This window comes from Limulus polyphemus, unplaced genomic scaffold (genome assembly GCF_000517525.1).
Source record: "Limulus polyphemus unplaced genomic scaffold, Limulus_polyphemus-2.1.2 Scaffold1844, whole genome shotgun sequence".
Classification (NCBI taxonomy): Eukaryota; Metazoa; Arthropoda; class Merostomata; order Xiphosura; family Limulidae; genus Limulus; species Limulus polyphemus.
Window position 1 is genome coordinate 57,472 of NW_013667454.1, and position 22,339 is coordinate 79,810.

At 32.6% G+C, this 22,339-nt stretch overlaps 1 protein-coding gene across 1 annotated transcript in view; it reads right to left on the reverse strand.

The window, feature by feature from the left end:
* The window catches only part of LOC106465122 (RING finger protein 17-like), a 102,294-nt gene that overhangs the window by 35,953 nt on the left and 44,002 nt on the right, over positions 1-22,339 (reverse strand). The window contains exons 12-17 of the mRNA XM_022392960.1: positions 18,554-18,686; positions 15,634-15,705; positions 14,753-14,832; positions 12,495-12,620; positions 8,699-8,860; positions 3,959-4,541 (exon numbers count right to left, since the gene is read on the reverse strand). Of these exons, the coding sequence (XP_022248668.1) occupies positions 3,959-4,541; positions 8,699-8,860; positions 12,495-12,620; positions 14,753-14,832; positions 15,634-15,705; positions 18,554-18,686 (1,156 nt within the window). The remainder of the gene's footprint in view (positions 1-3,958; positions 4,542-8,698; positions 8,861-12,494; positions 12,621-14,752; positions 14,833-15,633; positions 15,706-18,553; positions 18,687-22,339) is intronic.

A 22,339-nucleotide genomic window follows, 5' to 3' on the forward strand; every position in this document is an offset into this window, starting at 1 on the left:
AAAGAGGCTACCAAAGGACCCAGAATAGTGTGTCACAAATCAAAGAAGACACATGGGAGAGGGTGAAGAGGATGATGTACATACAGATAGAGATGGAAGAAATCTTGACTTAAGGCATCCACCACCATAACCTAGATGAGGTACTGTTGACCAGAAGAGGAAAAGTTTTAAATTGAGAGAAGTGGTAATGGCATTGATCACTGCAATTCTAACCTGAGAACAGATCCAACATAAAATCTGAGAATGAAGTGACCACTCTCTAGGAAGGATCCTGTCCAGTTGAGAGAGACAATCTGCCCAAAAAGTTTAAAGCTCCTGGGACAAGACAAGTGGTTAGACTAATCTGATGTGTGTGGGTCCAAAGTTCAGGAACAAAGGTCCCTGGATCAAGTCTCACCATGATGATTGATATGGGAAACACAACTGTATAATTGTCTGAGTGGATCATAACCGAGTGCCTCACAACTTCAGGTAGGAAATAGGATGATACCTGTTGGATAGGCAAGAGTTCCAAAATATTGATGTGGAAAGTATGCTCCATGTGAGACCAAACCCTTGAGGACATGGAGTTGTCCATAGATGCACCAAAACCCACAAGAGATGTGTTGAAGAAATGGAGATCTGGACCCAGGGTAGTAGTGGAATGCTTACCATAGTGTTGGCACAATCCAGACACCAAGACAGATCCTCAAGAAGGCAGTAGCTTCACAATAGAGGACTGAGGATTGCAGGATATATTCCCTTTGTTGCTCAAAGCCCAATGAAAAAGCTTCACATGAGCTCAGCCTAAATGGATAAGACAGTTGAGAGATATGAAAGTCCCCAAAAGAGACAGGACCTCTTATGCAGGAAGTATAGGAGAGGCAAGAACTGAAGAAGACTCCTAGATAGAAAAATTATTGGGTTGGAGGGAAGAATGATTTGGAAGGTTTGACCAGCCAATTTAGACAAGTAGCTTCTCAGAAAAGAAGTGACATGAGTGAGAAAGAGGGCCTCCAAGAAGAGGTGAGGTGGATCCAGCTGCCCCTGTAATAATTGAAAAAAAGTCCAAGGCTGTGGATGTGGCAAGCAAATGCTCCCATGGGTCAGTTGAATACATACTGAGCCAAGGCAGTGCTGAAGGGGAGAGCTTGAAATTGGTGCACCTGATCCCATTGAATGAATTACAAACATCAAAATAATGGGGCGAACAAAATATATGAAAAGATGTCTTGGTCATCCATGGTTCAGGTGAAAAGGACCAACTGAGAGAAAGAAAACCTTCCATCTTAAACTGAGGAGCCACTACACAGTGGTTGAGAGAAGAAAGGTCAATTATAAAATATCAGTCCCCACTCTATTTGGGGACAATAAATCAAGGAAAATAAAACCATGGAGAGAGACAAAACACACACTCTTGTTGAAAAGGTCTAATATCACAACCTTGATATGCAGAAGATACTGAGAATCAGGAGGATAAATGAACTGGGACCAGGAGACAGAGGAAGAACAGATGAGAAGTGAAAAGCCATGTGTAAAAACTTGAATGACCAACCAGTAGGTTGCAAATAGGGTACAGAGGTCTGCAAACAGAAACAAATGTGCTTCCAAGGGTCCCGCGATGACTTGGTATATAGTGAGGTGGCCACTGACATAACATACAATGGTCAACTCGACAGAATGTGGGGACATTGAGAAGAAGTAAAGGTCTTAATAAATGGGAAAATAGGTGTAGGGTAAAAGAATGAGCATTAATTCAGGAAGTTAAGAGAGACAAGAAGCCTAAAAGGAAAGGGAAAATAGGTGTCAAGCATTCTTGGTCTGACTTCCAAGGTGTTAGGAAAACCCCCAAAGACTTCAGTGTGAAGAAAAGGTGCCAGATGGATGTCACAAAGGTAAGAATGGGGGAGACTGACAGCAGAGAGAATAACATCACATCCCAGAAGGTTACAAAATAGAGAAACCATGTAAGCAGGGACAAAGCAAAAGATGAACCCCTAATTACAGTATTGAAAAATACTGACTATAGATCAACAGAAAAACTATCAAGATCGTGGTGTAGGTCTTCAGAGATAAGATGTAAAGAGAGGATACACAAAGGAGATGGATAAGAAAGAAGAGAAGATAGGAAAACAAAGCATTAGAGAGAGTTATTGGAAACAGGAAGGTCAGCCATCCTCAAGTGGGTAAAATGGACACCACAGATTGGAATCCAAGAATGGAAAGGGATGGAATGGCTAAAAGCCATGGCAACTGAATCCTGGAGTCAAGAAGGAGGCAGCACTTGAGAGTGTGAACAAAGGTCTTCCCTCTTCTCTAATTTATTTTGAAAAGTGAAAAATATAAGTTAAATAGCATAGGGAGGGGGCACACTCAGTGTTCAAATTACATGTTTCTTTGGACTAAATCAGGAAACAGGCTGAAAAATCTAACACTTTCCAAAGCTTTTCTATTATCATGCAAAACTTTGTAAAAGAGGGCGATGCACTAAGGGCAAAAATATTGTGGACGATAATGTTAGGTACTTCTCACCAGTCATATCACTCATCTGAAAACTTGAACCAATTTTTTAGGTTATGTTTCTGGGAACACACAATTGTAAAATAGTTTAACTCTTTCCTTAAAGGCATATTTTTCTGTGCATATCATGAAGCTTTACAGGGTTACATTCAAAATTTAATTAAATTACTTTATATCATGGTATACAAATGAACTTGACATCAAAATGGAGATAAAAATCTAAATTTTATGATATATAAGTTTTAAGTTCTTAATTTTACAATGCAATGTTAAAAAAAAATATTGAATTTCTCCTAGTATGAGAATTATGACATTTGTTCTCTAGGTATCTCCTGTTCTCCAATTTATTTACCACCCCTCCAAGAAATACAAAATTTAATGTAAATTATTCATTATAATATTGTTATTACTCAAGCAAAGCATAATTTTTATAGCCTTCAATCTTATCTGGTTACAGAGCCATAAACTAGAAAATCAGACCCACTTGTGACACCCATGTGTCACATCCTCTCTTTTGCAGATTGCAAATAGTTCTCCCTGATGTTTTACACTACATAATTTATAACCAATAGAAAGCCAAAGTTATCAACAGTTGACAGAAGAAAAAAAAAGATCCAAGTAAGTACTAAATTTCTTGTTTTTCATGTGCATCTTTATTTATTATTATAACAGTAACTAAAATTTAAAAATGAGAAAATTACTGGTTAGATTAGGTAAGATAATGAAAAATAATAAAAATTCTTCATGTTATATAATTTGATATGGTAACATGAGCTGAACATTCGCCGACTGATTTACAACTTGTGTGGTGGTATTATTAGTTAGATAGGGTTCAAAGGGCAATAAAACAATAACATTAAGTCAAAAATCACATACTTTTACAAGAAGCTTTAAGCTATTTAGGATAAACACTTGTAGTTTCATGTTACTATCTGAAGTCATAGTAGAAAGAAAAAAATGGGTAATTTACACAATGGGTATAGAGCTTTGGTAGAGAAAAAAGTTGGATGTTTATTAAGTAAATTTTAGAGATTATGCAAATGATATTTGACAATTTTAGATGAAGAAAAGCATTCTTAATCTTAACATGAAAAACCACTTTGCACTTGGTGCAGTTAACACTCTGTCTCCATTTTTCATAGAAAAATTTTCAGTAAAAATTCCTCATCAAAAGTTCTGATTTTTTGTCTACGAAAGACTCGTAATGTTAACTAAAAGCTTGAAAAAGTTTGTGAAGATATACAAAACATATTAAAAGTTATAGTATGGAAACTATGATGGTCATTTTGGGGTCACAAGGTTGGTGTAATCCACCAAGCCGATAACAAGAGGGTTAAGGATGGAGCGAGTAACAAGTTACAAGGTGTAGAATTATACGTTGTATAAAATAACGCATACCTATAGCAGGTTCCTGTTCTTACTAAGTCTATACAATAAACAACATCAAACATGTTCCTACCTGGACTGTGGAACAACTTCTGTATTTCCAAAATCTACATAGAGAACTTCAACTCTACTTTCTCCAGAAACAATGATGTCTTGTTTAGTATCCTCAAAGTTTGGTAGGTCTGCAACTAGACGGATATTGTCACAAACGTTTTCTGGACTAGTAACAGGATCAGCACAGAGGTTTCTCTGTTCATGAACATTTTGTGGCAAATTTCCATTCTCACCCTCACTTGTATTTTGTGATTCACAAGAAGTATAACTATATGATTCTGAACTTTCCATTTCTTCCATGTTTTCCTTCTGAACTGCTTCCTTTTCTTCTAAACTTTCCTGGTTATCTGTTGGGGAAAAATTAGCTGATTGACTGGTATTATTTCCAGAAGTGTGAAGGATTACTTCTCCTCCCAATGAGTTTCCATTGTTTGAATGTTCAGACAAATTCCTGTTAACCTCATTATTAACATTCTGCATATTTTCACTTTGCTCTCCTGTATCCATTGCTCTTCCTGGATCTTTAGCAGAAGGAAGTATTCTCAACACTCTAGCACGATACCACTTTTTATCAAGTCCATATTGAACAAGGAAGAGGTCCCCTGCAAAAGAGAAGTTATCATTTTCCTAAACTGAAAATGTATTTCCAAACATACTTACCTCTGCTGACACTAATAGCTATTTCTCAGTCTTCATCTTTGCCATCTAACGCTGTGTTAGCTTGCTCCAGTCTTTATATACTCCCGCTCGATTGCCCTCGACAATATCTAATTTACAAAAGTTGACACTGGCCCTCACACACCCTCTATGCAGGTACTGTATATAAAAGCACTTTATGCAGACAATAAAATCACTTTTTCAAGACTTACCTCATTCCAGTCACTAGCATCGGATCTTAGTGAGGAGGAAAGGAGGGAGAGTATCAGCAGAGGTAAGTATGTTTGATAATACATTTTCAGTTTAGGAAAATGATAACTTCCAAAACATGCATACTTCTGCTGATGCTAATACCTAGAATCCCACATTGAGAAGGTGGAGGGGCCAGTGAGGACAGATCATATAGAAATCGTCTGCAGAAAACAAATATGTACCACAAGAAGTGGTATCAAAGTGAGGAACACCACCTACATCCAGAAAAGGTATGCTTTTCACCCAGAACTACAAAAAATTGAAAGGAGTGGAATATAATACGATTATGATGGTCCAGCCCTGACCAAACAGCCTAGGTTACACAAATAGGGTTGGATTTAAGGGGTCATGGTACCCATATCCCACATTGGTGGCCAGGGCAGTTGGACTGCAGATATATATATATATATATATCTTTGTGATAAGATCCTTACCAGTAACCACAGAATGATGTGTTTCAAACCACCGGATTTATGAAAGAAAGCAACACCAAAATGGACAATCCTTCTGATTAACCTGAAGAAGTCCAAAAGGCAACATCCAAGGTCTGGATTGACAGGATCATATGCCATTCTCCACCAAAGTCTAGAACTCATCCAGTCTGGATTTACAAACAATTGTCTTTACTCCCCCACCAAGTGGGCAAGGAGAATTCCACTTATCCATGCAATTATGGAGAGGATGTGGAACACTACCCCACCAAGGACCAAAGATGGGACTGTGTTGCATCAGATTTACAAGGAGATAGTAGACCCCCTGCATGAATAACATAAGACTTGACAGGGTTCATAAGAGGGTCCAAGAAACCTCCCACTGGATAGCTAAGCATCAAATCTGGACTGGTTTTCCAAGTAGGCTCCTATGTAGGTTGGTTCTGCTCCTACCAACATCAACATCTAAAAAAACTTCCAGGGAACCAGGTAGGAAGGTCCCCAACTTCGCCCTCTTCTCCGAGAGTGGAGAAGACTCAACACACCAAAGGAATATCCACTGTCCACCACCCCAGTGACTTGGAACTGGGTGTGGAAGGACTCTTGAGCTCCAATAGTAGAAGTAAGGGGGGAACATAAGCATTGGAGAGTCCTGAGGAACAGGTCTCCGAAGACAGTGCAACAGGTGAACAACATTCCCTAATTTTTAAAAGTAAACTGATCTTGACTGATTCAGCTCTAAGATCAACAGGGACTGGCAAAATCCCCTTTAGTTTTACTCATGATAGTCCATGAGTAGCGGTTCATTAGAAATATTGTAATAAGATATCACCATCCAGAATTGCATCTAGATGGTCTTATGGAACACCTCATCTCGACAGAACCTATTGCAACCAGGAACCGATATAAAGGTTGCTAGTGCGGAATTTAAATACAAGCATATCTGACTGGCCAACACTCACCACCGAGTGGGATCCAAAATAAACCAAAAGGGGGCCTAAAAGAGAAAAGAGCAATAACTGTAAGACAGATAAGTTACTAACCACTAGATAACAAAGTAGGAATAGACAAAGGCTGAGTAGCCACCGTGCCTGAAACTGTTACACTGGAATCCATATCTAATTTTTTTTTGTAGGAAAAAACAAATTCAATGAAATATACCTCTAGATAACAAAACAAAGAAATTCCCGATTATTAGAAAGTGAAAACTAAGAAAATGTAAATCACAAAACATTAGTCTAAATGCTCGCACTGTGTCAAGAAAAAGTGATTTTATTGCCTGCATACAGTGCTTATATACAGTACCTGCATATAGGGTGTGTGAGGGCTGGCGTAAAGTTTTGCAGATTAGATATTGCCGAGGGCAGTCGAGTGTGGTATATAAAAACTGGAGCAAGCAAACACAATGTTAGATGGCAAAGATGAAGATCGAGAAATAGCTATTAGTGTTAGTGGAGGTACTGGAATTGATGTTTTATCACATACAAAAACTACGTACAAAATATGCTATCAAATTTAAAACTAAAGTCAATGATTTTTAAGTGGTTCATTTTTTTTAACTTTAATCTAACATTTACACATTAATTAGTGAAAACATGCATGAATATTAATTGTTTTAGGATATCGTTTATATTAATATTGGTTATAATTAAAGATAGTTAATAGTTTCTGTGCATGGCTTAATTAAGCTTTGTTTTTTTATTTTACAGAGTTCTTGGAAACTTCAAAAACAATAATTACTTTAGTATAAAGATTCTCAGCTTCTTATTCAGAAGTTGCCATTGTAATACTATTTGAACCTTATAGGAGAAAAACAACCTGGGATATAATACTTTTTGTTAGACAATCCAATAGAAACTAGATGGGAAAAAAATTCATTTAAAAAATAAAAATTCAGTGCAGTTGTTGTTTTTTTTCATCTTTTTACTGAAACTCAGAACTGTTTTCTCACCAAGTCTCTCAGATGCAAAAAAATCAAGCCACAAAGTAATGCACCTTATACCTGGTGACCACTGTACTGGTGTAACCTTTATTGTGGTAATAAAATGGAACAGCCTAATTATTGACTATCTTTTTTTATGTTGCAAATGCAACAAGCATTGTTTATGAAAGAGTTTGAGGTAAGCTACTGTGTGTTTAACAGGTTACAGGGGTTTCCTAGAAATCATAACACGAGCAGTGGAATTGAACTCGCTAAGGGATGTTGATGTTTGTCTGTCTGGAATTTCACTTCTTTTCCTTTTATAATGTCAAATGATAAATCTAGTTTGGGCCTTTTTGGTTTTTTTAGATAGAAACATTAGCAATTATTATTTTAAATTAGAAATAAAAAAATGAAGCATTAAAAAAAAAGATTTTGTGAAAGAAAATAGTTTAAAAAATTCTTTCCTAAAGAAGTTTATTTTTTAATCTTTAATTCAAACTATGTTATAAAACAAAGAAACTACTAATGAATGAGATTACTTGACTCGGTTTTCAGAGAGTTTGGTTTGTTTTTAATTTTGTGCAAAGTTACATGAGAGCTATCTGTGCTAGCAGTTCCTAATTTAGCAGTGAAAGACTAGAGGGAAGGCAGCTACTCATCACCTACGCATTTTGGGCTACTCTTTTACCAACAAATAGTGGGATTGACCATCACATTATAATACCCCACAGTTAATGTTTGGTGGAATGGGGATTCAAACCTGCGACCCTCAGATTGAGAGTCAAGCACCCTAACCACCTGGCCATGCCAGGCCTTTCAGAGAGAAGTGTGGTTTTGTATAAATAGCAGTAATGGTGGCTTTTCTCAAGCACTGCTAAATTATGTTTACAGGCCTAACCTAAAGGTATTGTACAATGAAATGTTGTTAGATTTACAGTACAGTTAGTAACCACTAACAAAATAGGAAGGGAAATAGAATTTTCTTGAAAAACGTATAGTTTTTCTTCCACTTTTTTTCATGGTAATATAGCTGAAAAAATCCTGGTGTAACCCCAGTAAATATTTTGAAAAACACACATAATACCAAGAATTGTCTGATAACATAATTACCTCTCATTCACTATTTGCACAAGGAAACTACAAATAGCAATTCAAGCTTATATCTTAAGATTTTAATTTATTAGTCAACATGTTAAAAATAATTGCTAAAGCATCAACACAGGTTAATGTTTAAGGTTCAGGTATGGAGTGGAGTTTAGTTTCACTATCTACGTGTGGTTCAATCCTCATACTCACTAAGTTGGTTTAAACTTTATCAATGCCTATATAGCATTAACTACAAACATGACAACTTCTGTCCTAACCTACAGAAACAGTAATCAACAACTTACCATTCAGTTGATTGAAACAATAGAAAAAAAAATTGACAAATATTTTTTGTACCTTGAAAATGCCTTAAATTATTTTATGTATACCCATAATTCGATTGACCTACCAACAGTTAAAACTTTTGGAACTTGCTGTGAAGATTCACGACTCCTGCACCATTTGTTAATATTCTCACTTAGGTTTTGTAATTTCTTTACTTCAGAAAAACGTTGCACATAAAAATGATCAGGATCCTTTATGTGTGTGACAAAAACAATTTCTTGTGTTACTGAAAAAAAAAAAAATTAAACACATTTATAAAAACAAGCTTAAAATAATAAACCTTTGTTATATTTACTCTAATATATTTTGAAATAAGTCATTTTATACTATTACTTTGCTCAGACTAAAGATTCTGTATTTTATTAAGTAAAAATGATATTTATAACATCTTAATTACAACTTTTTAGTAGACAATGTTACATGGTACAATATTTGAATGCTATAGACTACAATACATTCAGCAGCACCAGAGAGGTGCAACAAGAAAGGTCATGTTAAATAACAATTCTGCAAGGGGTCTTATAGTCTGGATGTTTTGAACATAGTTAAGAATTTCCATTTTCCTGGCTGACTTTCAAGTTTCCTGATTTGTGTAAAATTCCAGTCAAAGTTACAACTGACAGTGTATGAATACTCTGGAAAAGTTACATGACATATAAAAAAAATGTCTTACAGTATACATTGAGTATTAAATAAGAACACACCTTATAAGTTTAAGGTTACCAAAGAAGTAGCCAACCAAGAATGATCAATAAAACATAAAAGCCTATCAGTACAATTCTGGCACCACTATATGGCTTAGGTTGAAAGGGCAATAAACAGACTACTATAAACAGAAGTTTTGCCCCAATGAGAAGTCAGTGGAAATCACAAAGTGAACTATCTTGACCCACCATAAACTGCAACAATTACAAAGGTACAAAACCTGGGCTAGCGTTTTATATCTTTCCAAAGGACATGTGTCGATGAGTACCAGTTTATTTTTGTAATAATGCTAACGTTATGTTGTCACGACCTTTTTTACAGAGTTACATTCAAAATTTAATTATACTACTTTAATATTACTTAAGTATTAATTCAATCATTTTAAAAGGAAATATGTAAATAAATTTCCACCATTCATTTGTCCCTATCACGTGACATTTGTTTTAAATCAATATTGTAACTTGATCATTGCTTTCACTAAGTGTAATATAGCTTTTGCTGTGTGATAAGTTAGGCATGGTTTAAGGAGCAATAAAACAATAAAATTTAGTAAAAACATATGTAAACTGTTAAAGATAAATAAATGTAATATATTGTTACAATCTGCAGGCATTCTAGGAATAAAAAATTGTAAGTTAGGTTTATTTCATATTATTTTATAATGTTATACTGTCTGTCAATTGGAGAAAATAACAGATAAAATATAAAGTTTTACTGACAAATAACTTTTAATATTCATTTTGGAAGTCTATAAGTTATGCAAATGAATCCTGAAAACTATAAAATGAAAAAAGTATATTCAATCTTAACATGAAAATTATCTTGACTCAGACTAACTAGTGTCTTACTTCATAATTTCTTTGGTAAAAATACTTTACTTAAAAGATCTAATTTTGTCAGTTGAGGAGAACTGCAATGTTTACAAAACTTTGTGAAGATACAATCAATAAATTAAGAATTGTAATAACTATTAGTATGTATAACTTTACGGGAAAAAAGTGCTTATAAACACAGAGTTTGAACCCATACAGTTGAATGTCACTACTGTCGCACCCCTCATAGCTGACATAATGGCAGCCAATGGAATAATCATTCTTGTTGGTCTTCTTTGAGGTTGTCCACAGGTACAAGTATTATTATTACTGTACTTTATTCCAATTGAAAGTTGTTGGTGAAAATTTTAAATATTATAAAATAAACTTCATTGCATACATTGCAAGGATTATACAAAGCTTTCAAATAATTTTTTCTGTAATCAATATTATTGCCTTCCTAATGACCTTATCATAGTTTGGTAAATCAGTGATTTGAAACCATTTCAAATGAAATTAATTTATACCAAAATAGTTAGATGTGGATGAGACAAAAAAAACAAAAAAACAATTACTTGTAATAACACTGTATTTTCCAATTTTCTTGACAAGTCATGAGCACATGTCACACTTTTTATACAAACAAAACAAAAGAAACCATCTTAAATTTAGAAATAATTTGTTTTGTATATTTTTTACTTGTTTGTTTCTGATATTCATGCACAGCTACAAAAAAATTGTTTGTACTAGCTGTCCTTAATTTTGAGCTGAAGGACTAGGAGAGAAGGCAGCTAGCTAAAATTACTCACCACAAACTCTTGGGTTACTCTAATCAAATAGTGGGATTTCATTGTCACTTTTATAATACACCCATTGCCCCAAAGTTCTGAGCACAGTTATGACAATGAGAATAAATTGTACACCCTCAGATTCAGAGTTTGGCACTATAATAATCAGGCTAAGCCCAACTTCTTCTGATTAATAAAGAAATAAATTATCACAATTATCAGATTCACAGTTTGGCACTATAATAATCAGGCTAAGCCCAACTTCTTCTGATTAATAAAGAAATAAATTATCACAGTTATCAGATTCACAGTTTGGCACTATAATCATCAGGCTAAGCCCAACTTCTTCTGATTAATAAAGAAATAAATTATCACAGTTATCAGATTCACAGTTTGGCACTATAATAATCAGGCTAAGCCCAACTTCTTCTGATTAATAAAGAAATAAATTATCACAGTTTGGCACTATAATCATCAGGCTAAGCCCAACTTCTTCTGATTAATAAAGAAATAAATTATCACAATAAACCATTTGCCATATGAACTAAACTCCAATATTTCCAAGTTTCAAATGGCTGAACTAAAGAATAATATACATATATATAATAAAACGCACAAACTGGTAAGAATTTCATAAGTTAAGGTATGAAAATTAAAGTCTCACAAAAATTTTACACTGTGTGTTACAATTTTGTAGTTTTGGTGAAGAAAATAAGAAATTTATAAGGCATTAAAGAAGAAATAAATGCTAAATGCTCAACACATTAAAAACCACAAATTAATATATCACAAAGAGGTTTCTACTGCACCATAATTTGCTAAATACCCATGTGTTTATTCTCAGGCATAAGAAATTTGAAACATTTTTCAAAAAAAATATTTTATTATACTGTTTATAAAAAATGTTATGTGAACATGAAAAACAGGTTGCTAAATGCTGTATTCTACCGAGATATCTCTTAACATTTCAAATAATCATATGAACTCATGAATTTGTAATATAGAAAACTAAAATAGATTGTTAGTTTCAATAAACACAATAAACTTATTTTGTTTGGTAAATATAATACAATCCGTTTAGTTTTGTTTGCATAGCCTATCCTATTAACTTTTGTAGGTTTGGTTTGAATTTTGCACAAAGCTACATGAGGGCTATCTGCACTAGCCATCTGTAATTTAGCAGTGCAAGACTAGAGGGAAGGCAGCTAGTCATCATCACCCACCATCAACTCTTGGGCTACCCTTTTAACCAACAAATAGTTGAATTGACTGTCACAATATAACATCCCCACAGCTGAAAGGGTGAGCATGTTTGGTGGGACAGGGATTAGAAAATGAGGCCTGCAGATTGTGAGTCGAGCACCTTAACCACCAGGTCATGCCAAACTTTTATAGGATAAGCATGCCAAAACAATATTAATAACACATAAAAATAACAGAGAACGTGATTAACACTATTAAACTGTATTAAATCTTTTATACTGCAGTATTAAAATAATACAACACAGAGAAAAATTTTAAATATTAAAGAAAATTAGGTAAAAATAGCACTTACATACTGTTGCTTTTTTAGGTTTAATGAAAGGTGATATCTTTAATTTTTGACTGTCTGGAGTATGTAGAGGTGTACTTCCATGGGTTGAGATGTCATCTGCCATAGAACTGTTCAGAGACTCTGTATCTTAAGTAACAGAAATCAAATGCTATGAATGATTGTAATTTGTCTGGTGGCTTAGTGGCTGTATAATACTAAGAGTTACTTAAACCACTATTTTCACACTACAAATACAGAGACTCTGTATCTTAAGTAACAGAAATCAAATGTTATGAATGATTGTAATTTGTCTGGTGGCTTAGTGGCTGCATAATACTAAGAGTTATTTAAACCACTATTTTCACACTACAAATACAGAGACGCTGTATCTTAAGTAACAGAAATAAAATATTATGAATGATTGTAATTTGTCTGGTGGCTTAGTGGCTGCATAATACTAAGAGTTATTTAAACCACTATTTTCACACTACAAATACAGAGACTCTGTATCTTAAGTAACAGAAATCAAATGTTATGAATGATTGTAATTTGTTTGGTGGTTGTATAATACTAAGAGTTATTTTAACCACTGTTTTCACACTACAAATACAGTGCTTACAGCTTACATTTTTCATTTGGTGATCGAAAATAGTAATAGTAATGAAACAGTACTGTCTAAACAGGCTTGCAGATGTTAGAAGAATTTTAGTACTATCCAACACCATGTGTATTCTGAATACTTATTTAAATTTGTAAATCAAGAATTATCTCAACATGTATGAAAAGATTGGTCCAATAATATCTCCCCTGGATTTTATAAGGTGTAATTTAAAAATTAGAGGAGAATAGCATAAGCAGAATCATAGGCTCTCTTTCTTCCAATAATCAGGGTCTTTTTAGTTTACCAAAATAAGAAATTCCTGCCTTCTCTAGTACATATTCTTTGTTATACATCAAATATTTAAAAATTTATCAACTGTTTAATAAGTCTATCTTTTTAAGCAACTATCAATTGGGAAGGCTAAGTATACAAAATGTGAAACTGTATTCGTAGTGATAGGTCTAATGCTGTAACTTTAGGCCTAGCTGTATCTACAGTAATAGTAAGTCTGGAAACCTGAAAGTATGAAATTAAAACTAATCTTGGTAAAAATTATTGTGAATTACTTACTATAGATTTAATAATAAATAGATAAAATACTTATCAATATCAATTCCATGTATTGCTGTAAATTACCTATTCTTTAGTAATTATAATATAAATAAATAAAATACTTTTGATGGCTTTCTGCTAAGTCTTTCATTCAAAAGAATTGCACTTTGAGTTTTAAGCCCAGGCATCATTTAAAAGAATATACATCTAAAATGTCTAAATTTCGATTATAAAATATGCCCAGCTTTAATTTTAAAAATACTCATAATTTAAGACCAATTATTCTGAGATTTATACCTGCAAATTAAAATGTTTAATTAATTTACAGTCTACATGGTCTAACACAGTAGCCTTCACCAGGCATTACAAAATTTGATCATGTAAGTAGCATTTTGACCAGTACTACATCTGTTGTATTCCAGCCAGCCTGATGAACGGTGATATTAGATGAAAGGTCTTGTTGGTGTTGAATATAAAAGATATAGTGTGGTTGACACATTTTTCTTTATTTTCATTCATAAATTCTTAGAACATGCTCAGTTTCTAATGAAAAATTAACCATCTAAAGCCTATATAACCTGAATTTGGGTTATTCTCAGTTTGAATTACAAGGCTAAAGGATATTAAGCCTCATGGGCTGTTAAAACCATGGTAACAGTACAAACAGTCTACTATTACTAAATGCCAATAAAACTGTACAATCCAAGCAAATATACCAAAGAAACTAGAGAAATTCAATTGACTGTGATTGTATTATGTGAAATGTAAGACCTTTTGTAGTTATGTCCAGCCATGATATGGACGTAAAAGAAAACAAAATTACACACACATAAAGCCAATTTTTGCATACAGGCAGAATGCTTTGAATAATGTATGCTCAATTGTGCATTAATGCAACTTCTGTAACTTTGAATTATTGCTTGGGAATTGATTTAATAATAGTATAATAGCTTTTTTATCAAGAGTAATTTCATAAGTAGTTGTAATGAATTGAATTGTATTTTATAATAAAAATTTAGATACTAAATTTATGATGCCTACATGTTATCTGTCAAAATCATAATTCTGCTTCTTGTAAAGCAAAACAAGAAAAACAATCTAAACTGACAAAAAAACTAATACACACCTGTGTTTAGAAGCAAATCATCATCAGTTTCTTCAACTTTATAATCAGGTGGTAGCTCTGCATCCGAACACAGTTTATACCTAGACATATGAATTGTTTATCATCTCATTACCAGTTTATAAACTGTTGAAAATAGGTGCACATGTAAAAACTTCATCTCTCAATACCACGTGTCCACATAGTTGTTGTTCTATTTTTTTTTACAAATGATTCAATTGAAAAGCATGTGAATTTATTTGTAAAATACAGATAAATATATATAAATTGCTTGTAGACAATTTGAGTATTTCTTTTAATTTGGAAAGCTAACATCAGAAGAATGTTTCTTAAAACTAAAAACTGTGACTTACATTTCAAAGTTGATGTTTATAGTTAATATTTATTGCACCATTTTGTTTAAATGAAGCACCAAGTAGCTCCACCTATATGCTTCGTTTGACATAAAATCCTTCAAACAAACATCTAAGTTGCTGGGTTTCAAGTCAAGTTAGCCTCAACTTCTAAATGTAATTTTAAGCTTTCAAATGCTCAAAATGATATAATTTTTACATTAAACTACACTGTTGGATTTTGTTACTCTTTTATAGGTTTTAGATATTACTTCTAAAGAAAAATGTGGAACACACTTGTACTTCCAATTTACAACATTGTTAAAAACAAAATGTCTATTAGATTAATCAATTTATAAGAACAGCTATAACGGAAGTCTCTTATACTGAACCATAAGTACATAAAAATTATGTGGTTTGTAAATAAATAATTTAACATCAAAAATCTTACATAAAATTTGGAATAGACCATTTTATTATTAAAAATGATTTTAATTTTAATACTGAAGGACTTGTAAGATATTAATTTCAGTACAAAAAAACAACACTTACTTTTGTTTTATATCAGCTTCAACTTTTCCAAATTGTGGAATTCCATCTATGAAATTTTGGTCAAATTCAATTCTGTAAATAATTCAGGTAGCAATTATTAATTATATAAAATGATAAAATTCATCACAACTTACTTAAATGTGATACTGAATTCTCTAAAAAAAGGACTATCTGCCAACTACTGGTACTGAAAGAAAAAAAAAAAATGTTAATTTATAATGCTGATGATGACAAAACCTTGTCAAAACGTTGTACATTTGCTGTTATGTTAAACTTATATTAAAGTTCTTCCTCATTACTCATTCAAGCCGTCTCCAAGCATTATTAGTCTCAAAGTGGGTTCCTCGTCATTAAAAAGGTTAATTTAGATTTATTTTGATTTTCTTTTTTGGTGTTAACAAGGATGATCAAATTGACCAACTTTGTATAGTTAAGAGCAAGAAAATAACAGATAAAATATAAAGTTGTAGTGAAAAAAAAACGTTTAAATATTATTTAGGAGTTTTAGAAATTATGCAAACAAAATTTGAGAGTTTTCACTTAAAAAAAGTATTTTTAATCTTAACATGAAAATCACTTTACAACACTTTGACTCCACATATTCATGGATAAATTTTTATTGAAAATACTTCATTAAAAATTCTGATTTTTTTTACTACTAATGACTTAATGCTTACTGAAAGTTTGTGAAATTCATGAAGATACACAATACAAAACATATAGTTATAATATGGAAACTATAAAGGTCAATTTGGGGTTATTTTTTAGGTAAAATCAACTGAGCTTATAGTGAGAGTTAATTTGGCCACTGTAAAACTAAAAGCTGATAAGATGATGGCCTGTCTGTTTTTATTAACCCTTTGACAACCGTGTACTCTTTTAACTCCTTTCTGTGCACGTCATAAAGTTTTATTGAGTTACATTCAAAATTTAATTAAACACCTTTACTATTAATGTAGGTTAATGAAATCAGATTTATCATATACATTATAATGCAAAGTTTTATAGTATCTAAGTTTTAATTCCTTTATTTCAAAAGAAACTTTAAAAAATACTTAAACTTCAGTTTTATTGTCATGTGACACACAAGTGTTTACAAATATTATCTCTTTTCATATCAATTACTTGACTAATACAACATGTACAGTGTACACGCAATGTTTAGATACAAAACTATGATTACAATGCTATTTACCCATCCTTGTTTCAAATTCTTTCGGGACAACTTCCATCCCCTGACAGTAGTAAAGCCCAGCTCTTATAGACTTGAGATTTACAAACTACATTTAATTATTTGACGTACATGTTTATATCCAATAGAAAAAAAGAAACAATTTTAAACTACAATCTCCTTATGTTTTTTTAACACTGTCACACAATATTTGTTTTACCAAGTACATCAAACCACTCTTAGCATTGTTGTTGTTTTTGTCCTCACTAGCACTTAGTGTTGTTTCTCAACTAGATACATATTGGTTAGACAGACGGTTAAATTGTACTTAGGTTTTACTTTTATATTTTAGTTAATTATGTATTATTTATGTTTTAAAATGAATACCTGAAAGGTTTAATAATTTTTTAATATAACCCAAATTTCACCTGGGTTTGTAAGAATTAACGTACTACGAGAGTGCAAAAACATTTTGATGAAAGCTTGCATATCTCTACCAAAGAAGCCATGAGGGCACACATTGGCATATGTGTTGAGATGAATAACAAACAGTAAATACCTGAAATTATGAATAAATCCAAAAGAAGATATGTTAAAATTATTTGATGAAGAATTAAAAAAGTATGTACATATTTCTATTTTTTGAAATCGTAAACATTTAACTGCACTGTACATTGATGATAATAGCTAGTTAGTGATACACCAGAGAAGATGAAAAATAAAATATAAACATTTACCTTAAAAAAACTTTTGGTATTCATTAAAACTTTAACATAAAAAAAAGTATTTTTATACTTAAAATAAAAATCACTTTGCACTTGAGTTATATAATAAATACCAAGTTTTTAGTAAAAAAAGATTACATTAAATATTTTATTTTTCTGAAACTACATGCCTTTAGGAAAGTTCCTGCAAAGTTTAAAATAACTTCATCAACTAGTTGTATTTTTGGAACAAAATATGATGAAAGTTACATTACATCCTCACGTTTTAATGATGCTGTAGCCAAAGGATTAACAAATTTTAGGTAATAATTGATGAAGAATTTAAGCATGAAATGTTATGAATTATTTCTGGAGTGTTTATGCTGAAGATGAAATTATAAAAACGTTCATGTTCTTTATCCTATCAACAATTTCATAGTTTTATATTTTGGACAAATGAGTCTACGGTTTATTTTATCCTAACAATAGTCATGTGACACTTGCCCACTGCAGTCAATGGAACAGAATTCAAAGCCTGTTACTGATTAGTGTTGCCATGTTAGCACCTTTATCATTCATGTTTTCTAGATTGTTTTTTGTGACACTGAGATCAGAACAATGGTACAGTTTGTTGTTAATGACATGAGGAATGTTTGGTAGATATTCAAGGAATCTTCAAAGGCTTCTTGATAAAAAAAATCATTGATTTTCCAGGATGTGTCAAGCCGAGTTTACTCCCGGACAGGAAGAAATTGCAATGTTCTTGAAATATCTCATCTATTTATAAAGATATCTCAAAAAACAGACATTTTGAATTTAAAAATTCTAACCTTTCTTTTAATGCAACTATTTTTGAAATCCAAGAATAAATAAATATCCCCAAAACATTGCGAGTACCCCTCAAATAGGTATAGTGCCACCTTAAATCTGAGAATTTTAATTATTACAAAGGACAAAAATGATATAACAGAATTAAAACAGTAATAAGAGCAACGACATTTGTTAACAAGACTACTGTGTCTGCTATAGGAGAAATACAACTCACTTGATATCATCTCTGTTCTCTGCATTTTCAGTTGGAACCAGATGACAAGGAATTTCTTTAGCTGAATGAAGATTCTTAAGTACATCCACCACATTGATAGGGATGAAACTATTATTCAGAACCTTTTCAGCATCTGAATTTATAAAAACAAGCAAGAAGAAAATAAAATAAATTTTTATAACTAATATAAGAAACAGTTTTCCACTCCTCCAGAAAACGTAATAGAGAACAATGTAATGGCACAGTATGTTTTAACAATATATGAATTTAGTATCAGAAACAATTATTTATTGATATCACACAAAAACGTCCAATAATTTGTTGTACCAATAGATTCAGAATAAGAAACAAATAATAATAATAAGACTAGCAACAACTGTCTTACTGTGTGACTACCTAATTTTCTACAACTGTGTCTTCAAACAAGATGGTCGAGAATGAACATTCATACACAGAAAAAAGAAAAATATGAGTCCGTCTGTCTGTTGTTACAATTATTTGTGAGGAACTGACTGCAATTAAATTTTGTAGAGGAAAAAATCAGGTAGACCCCCTTCCCTCAAATATGAGTTTAAATGAATAAACAATTGGACAATGGTTTATGATTAGCAGCCATTTCAATTTTACTGCCTCAATGCTGTGTATGAGTATCAACTGAGTGAGGAGGTTAATAGCATAATGTGAGGTTGATGACAATGATAAATAAAAGTTTTGAAACGATTTTAGTTTACTGCCTGATTTGTTGGGTGAATTTGATGTCTACAGGAATTGTATGCTTGAGGTCAAGTTTTCTCCAAGTGTTAATTATTTTTGAGCTGATGTTAGGGATAAATGGTAAACTGCAGTGTAATATTGTGTTGTTGTTTGGTGTGTTAGTGTAAATTTTGTTTGTGAGTTGAGCTCTGAAGTTTTTGTTCTGGTGGTTGTGTGGAAATGTTTTGATAACGGTTAGTGGAAATTTGTTGGTGTGAATGAAGAAATGCTTTACAGAGTTCTCAGTTGAGCAAAGTCTTGAAGCTGTGTGTATTAGATTTTTTAGTATACAACTGTTTTTGTTTGGACTCACGGGTGGAATTTCAGGGGATGTAGAGGTCTGTGCAAGTGATTTTCCAGTGAATTTGGTTTGGAAATGTGTGTTGGATCTAAAAATGTCAAGGTTAAGAAAAGACAACTGTTTGTTATTTTCATGTTCAATGGTGAATTTAATGTTAGTGTGAATGGAGTTTATGTGTTCAAAGAAAGTGTTTATGTGTTCTTTGGAAACCAGCAGAAATGTTGTCAACATATCTGTACCAGTATAAGTGAGGATAAAGTGTGGATCGTATGGCTTGTGTTTTGATCTGGATCATAAATATGTTTGTGAGAACAGGTGAAACAGGGTTGCCCATGCTTAAACCATCTTTTTGAAGAAAAGTTTTGTTGTTGAAAATGAAGTTGGTTTTTGTTGTTGTGAATTCTAAAAGAGAAACAAAATGTGTGTTGAGGATGTGAATTGAAGGATTGGGGTCATTACTGTTCAGATCAAGTGTAACATTACAGGCTTCTTTGACGGGAACTTTGGTGAAATGTGATATAACGTCAAAGCTCGTCATTAAGGCTTTGGGTTTTCAAAAAAGGAACCTGCAGAAGTTATACAAGGTGTGAGAGCCCCAGGCTATGTATTTACCGAGATTGTAGTCAAATGAGTCATAAGTCGATAGTATAGGTCATATGGGGCAGTCTTGTTTGTGTGGTTTGGGAATGCCATAAAGTTGTGGTATGCACGAGCCAGTTTTCCTTAGATAAAAATCAAGATCTTCAATAATCAAGCTGTCTTTCTTCATTCATGATAGGGTTTTGTTTAGTTGTTTTTCATGTGTGTTTGTTGGGTTGAAATTTCTTAGCATCTGAAAGAATGTTATTCATTTTGTCAATGTACTCTGTGTTGTTCATTATTACAGTAGTGTTGCCTTTGTCAGCATTTAGAATTTTAATGTTGGTATCTTTTTTCAGATTGTACATGCATTTTATCTCACTGTTTGTGAGATTCATACTCAGTTTACGAGTCTGGTTAGCTACATTAATGGTTTTTCTAGAGAATTCTTTCAGAAAGTTTTTGGTAACCTCAGGAAACCACATTTTGTTATAGTTATCAATCATAAAAGTCTGGTAGTCAAAGTTTTGGATTTTTTTCTTCTTGTTGGTTGCTGTATAAGGTGGAAGTAGTCTTTTGAATCACTAGTCTTTTGGATATATTTTCTAGACTGGTCTTTAATTCTAGGCAGGGAACTGTTTTGTGGTTGATGGCGAAGTTGAGGCCCTTGTTCAGAAGTTGTAGTTTAGTGTCGTTTAGTGGTCGATCTGATCTGTTGATAACAAGATTGGGTTGCGTTTTGTTGTTGTAGTTTTCTCAATTGTTCCATTTTTTTCGTTGTTTACAGATATCTTCTTTTGATTTAATATGGAGTTGCTTTGATTGATGGTCTGTTGTATATTGCTGTAGTTGTCTGGTTCAAGGTAGCAGACAAGTTGGTGGTCTAATTTCAGTTTATGTTATTGTAAGTAGTTTAGTTCTTGATATTTGGAATTGAGCGTGGCTTTTAGAATTCTTCGTTGCATGTTTTGGATGATACTTGTACCCAATACCTGTTTAAATGAAAGTGATGTTTTATGTCGTAAATAGCAAGGTACTTTTGCAATGGATCGACATTTTGTATGCCATGGGTTAAAATAGTGGCCCACATCCCCATTTATGACATTACTCTTTAAGATTGGCATTTCTGGATAAACTTGCTATTCATTAGAAAAATAATTATGATTCAAGTGAAACTGTTAAGTGGAACGTAGTTGTCATTTATGTGGCCCCCAAAACCAACTCGCATCATCAGTGACTTCAGATAAATATTGAATTTATTTTATAGGCTAATGATTTAAAAAAAAATGTCACTTCTCTGCAAACTAATCAATACATGTGTACAAACAACTACTTATTTTGTTGCTGAATAAATAAATGAACTACATATTTCTGCACATTACACTTAATATTTAAAATAATGTTTGATTTTAACACTTCAATGTGATGAATAATATTTATTCAAACTAGAAAAACTTTTATGGCTTACTTTCGATTTAAAAGAATTCCAGATAAGTTAGACATACAAAAGCAATTAAAAGGGATCTTACAAAATTTTCTATTTTTTTATTACTGATAACTGTCTTGTTAGAATCCAATATGGCAGTGGATATTCTTTTCTGATTTTGACTGAATTTCTTCTGATTTTACACATCATGTCTGCCACTGCTTTACTTACAGAGAAGTAGAGTATTTCAACACCAGAAGACTAAAGTTTTGTTATTTCAGTATCATGTTACTGTTGGGTGTGGACTGATAAAGTTCATAATATTAACAAATATTTGTATTTTTACTCCCTGTAAGAATACAAGCAATTTCTTCAAAATACTGTTTTAGCCATGGCATATCAGCTCATAGAATGGCTTTGAGTTTTTCAAGTGCAAACTTTTAGCTCATTGCCCCATCATCTATTGACCTATTTGAGATCTAATTACAGTTTTGGACTCAGGTGGTCAAACCCTTTTGATTGATTTATTTGACCACACCCAAGGTCTCAGATTAATTTACTCTAATCCTGTTTAAAAGAATTTCAATTGGATGGTAGAAATTCTGATGAGTAATAAAATAAATCAGGTATACGCACACCCCACGTTTGGTATTGATGGTGCACAAAAATATAGTTAATAAAGTGGGGGGGGGGGGTAGGTCTCACGTAGGGTTAGTTACTACGAATA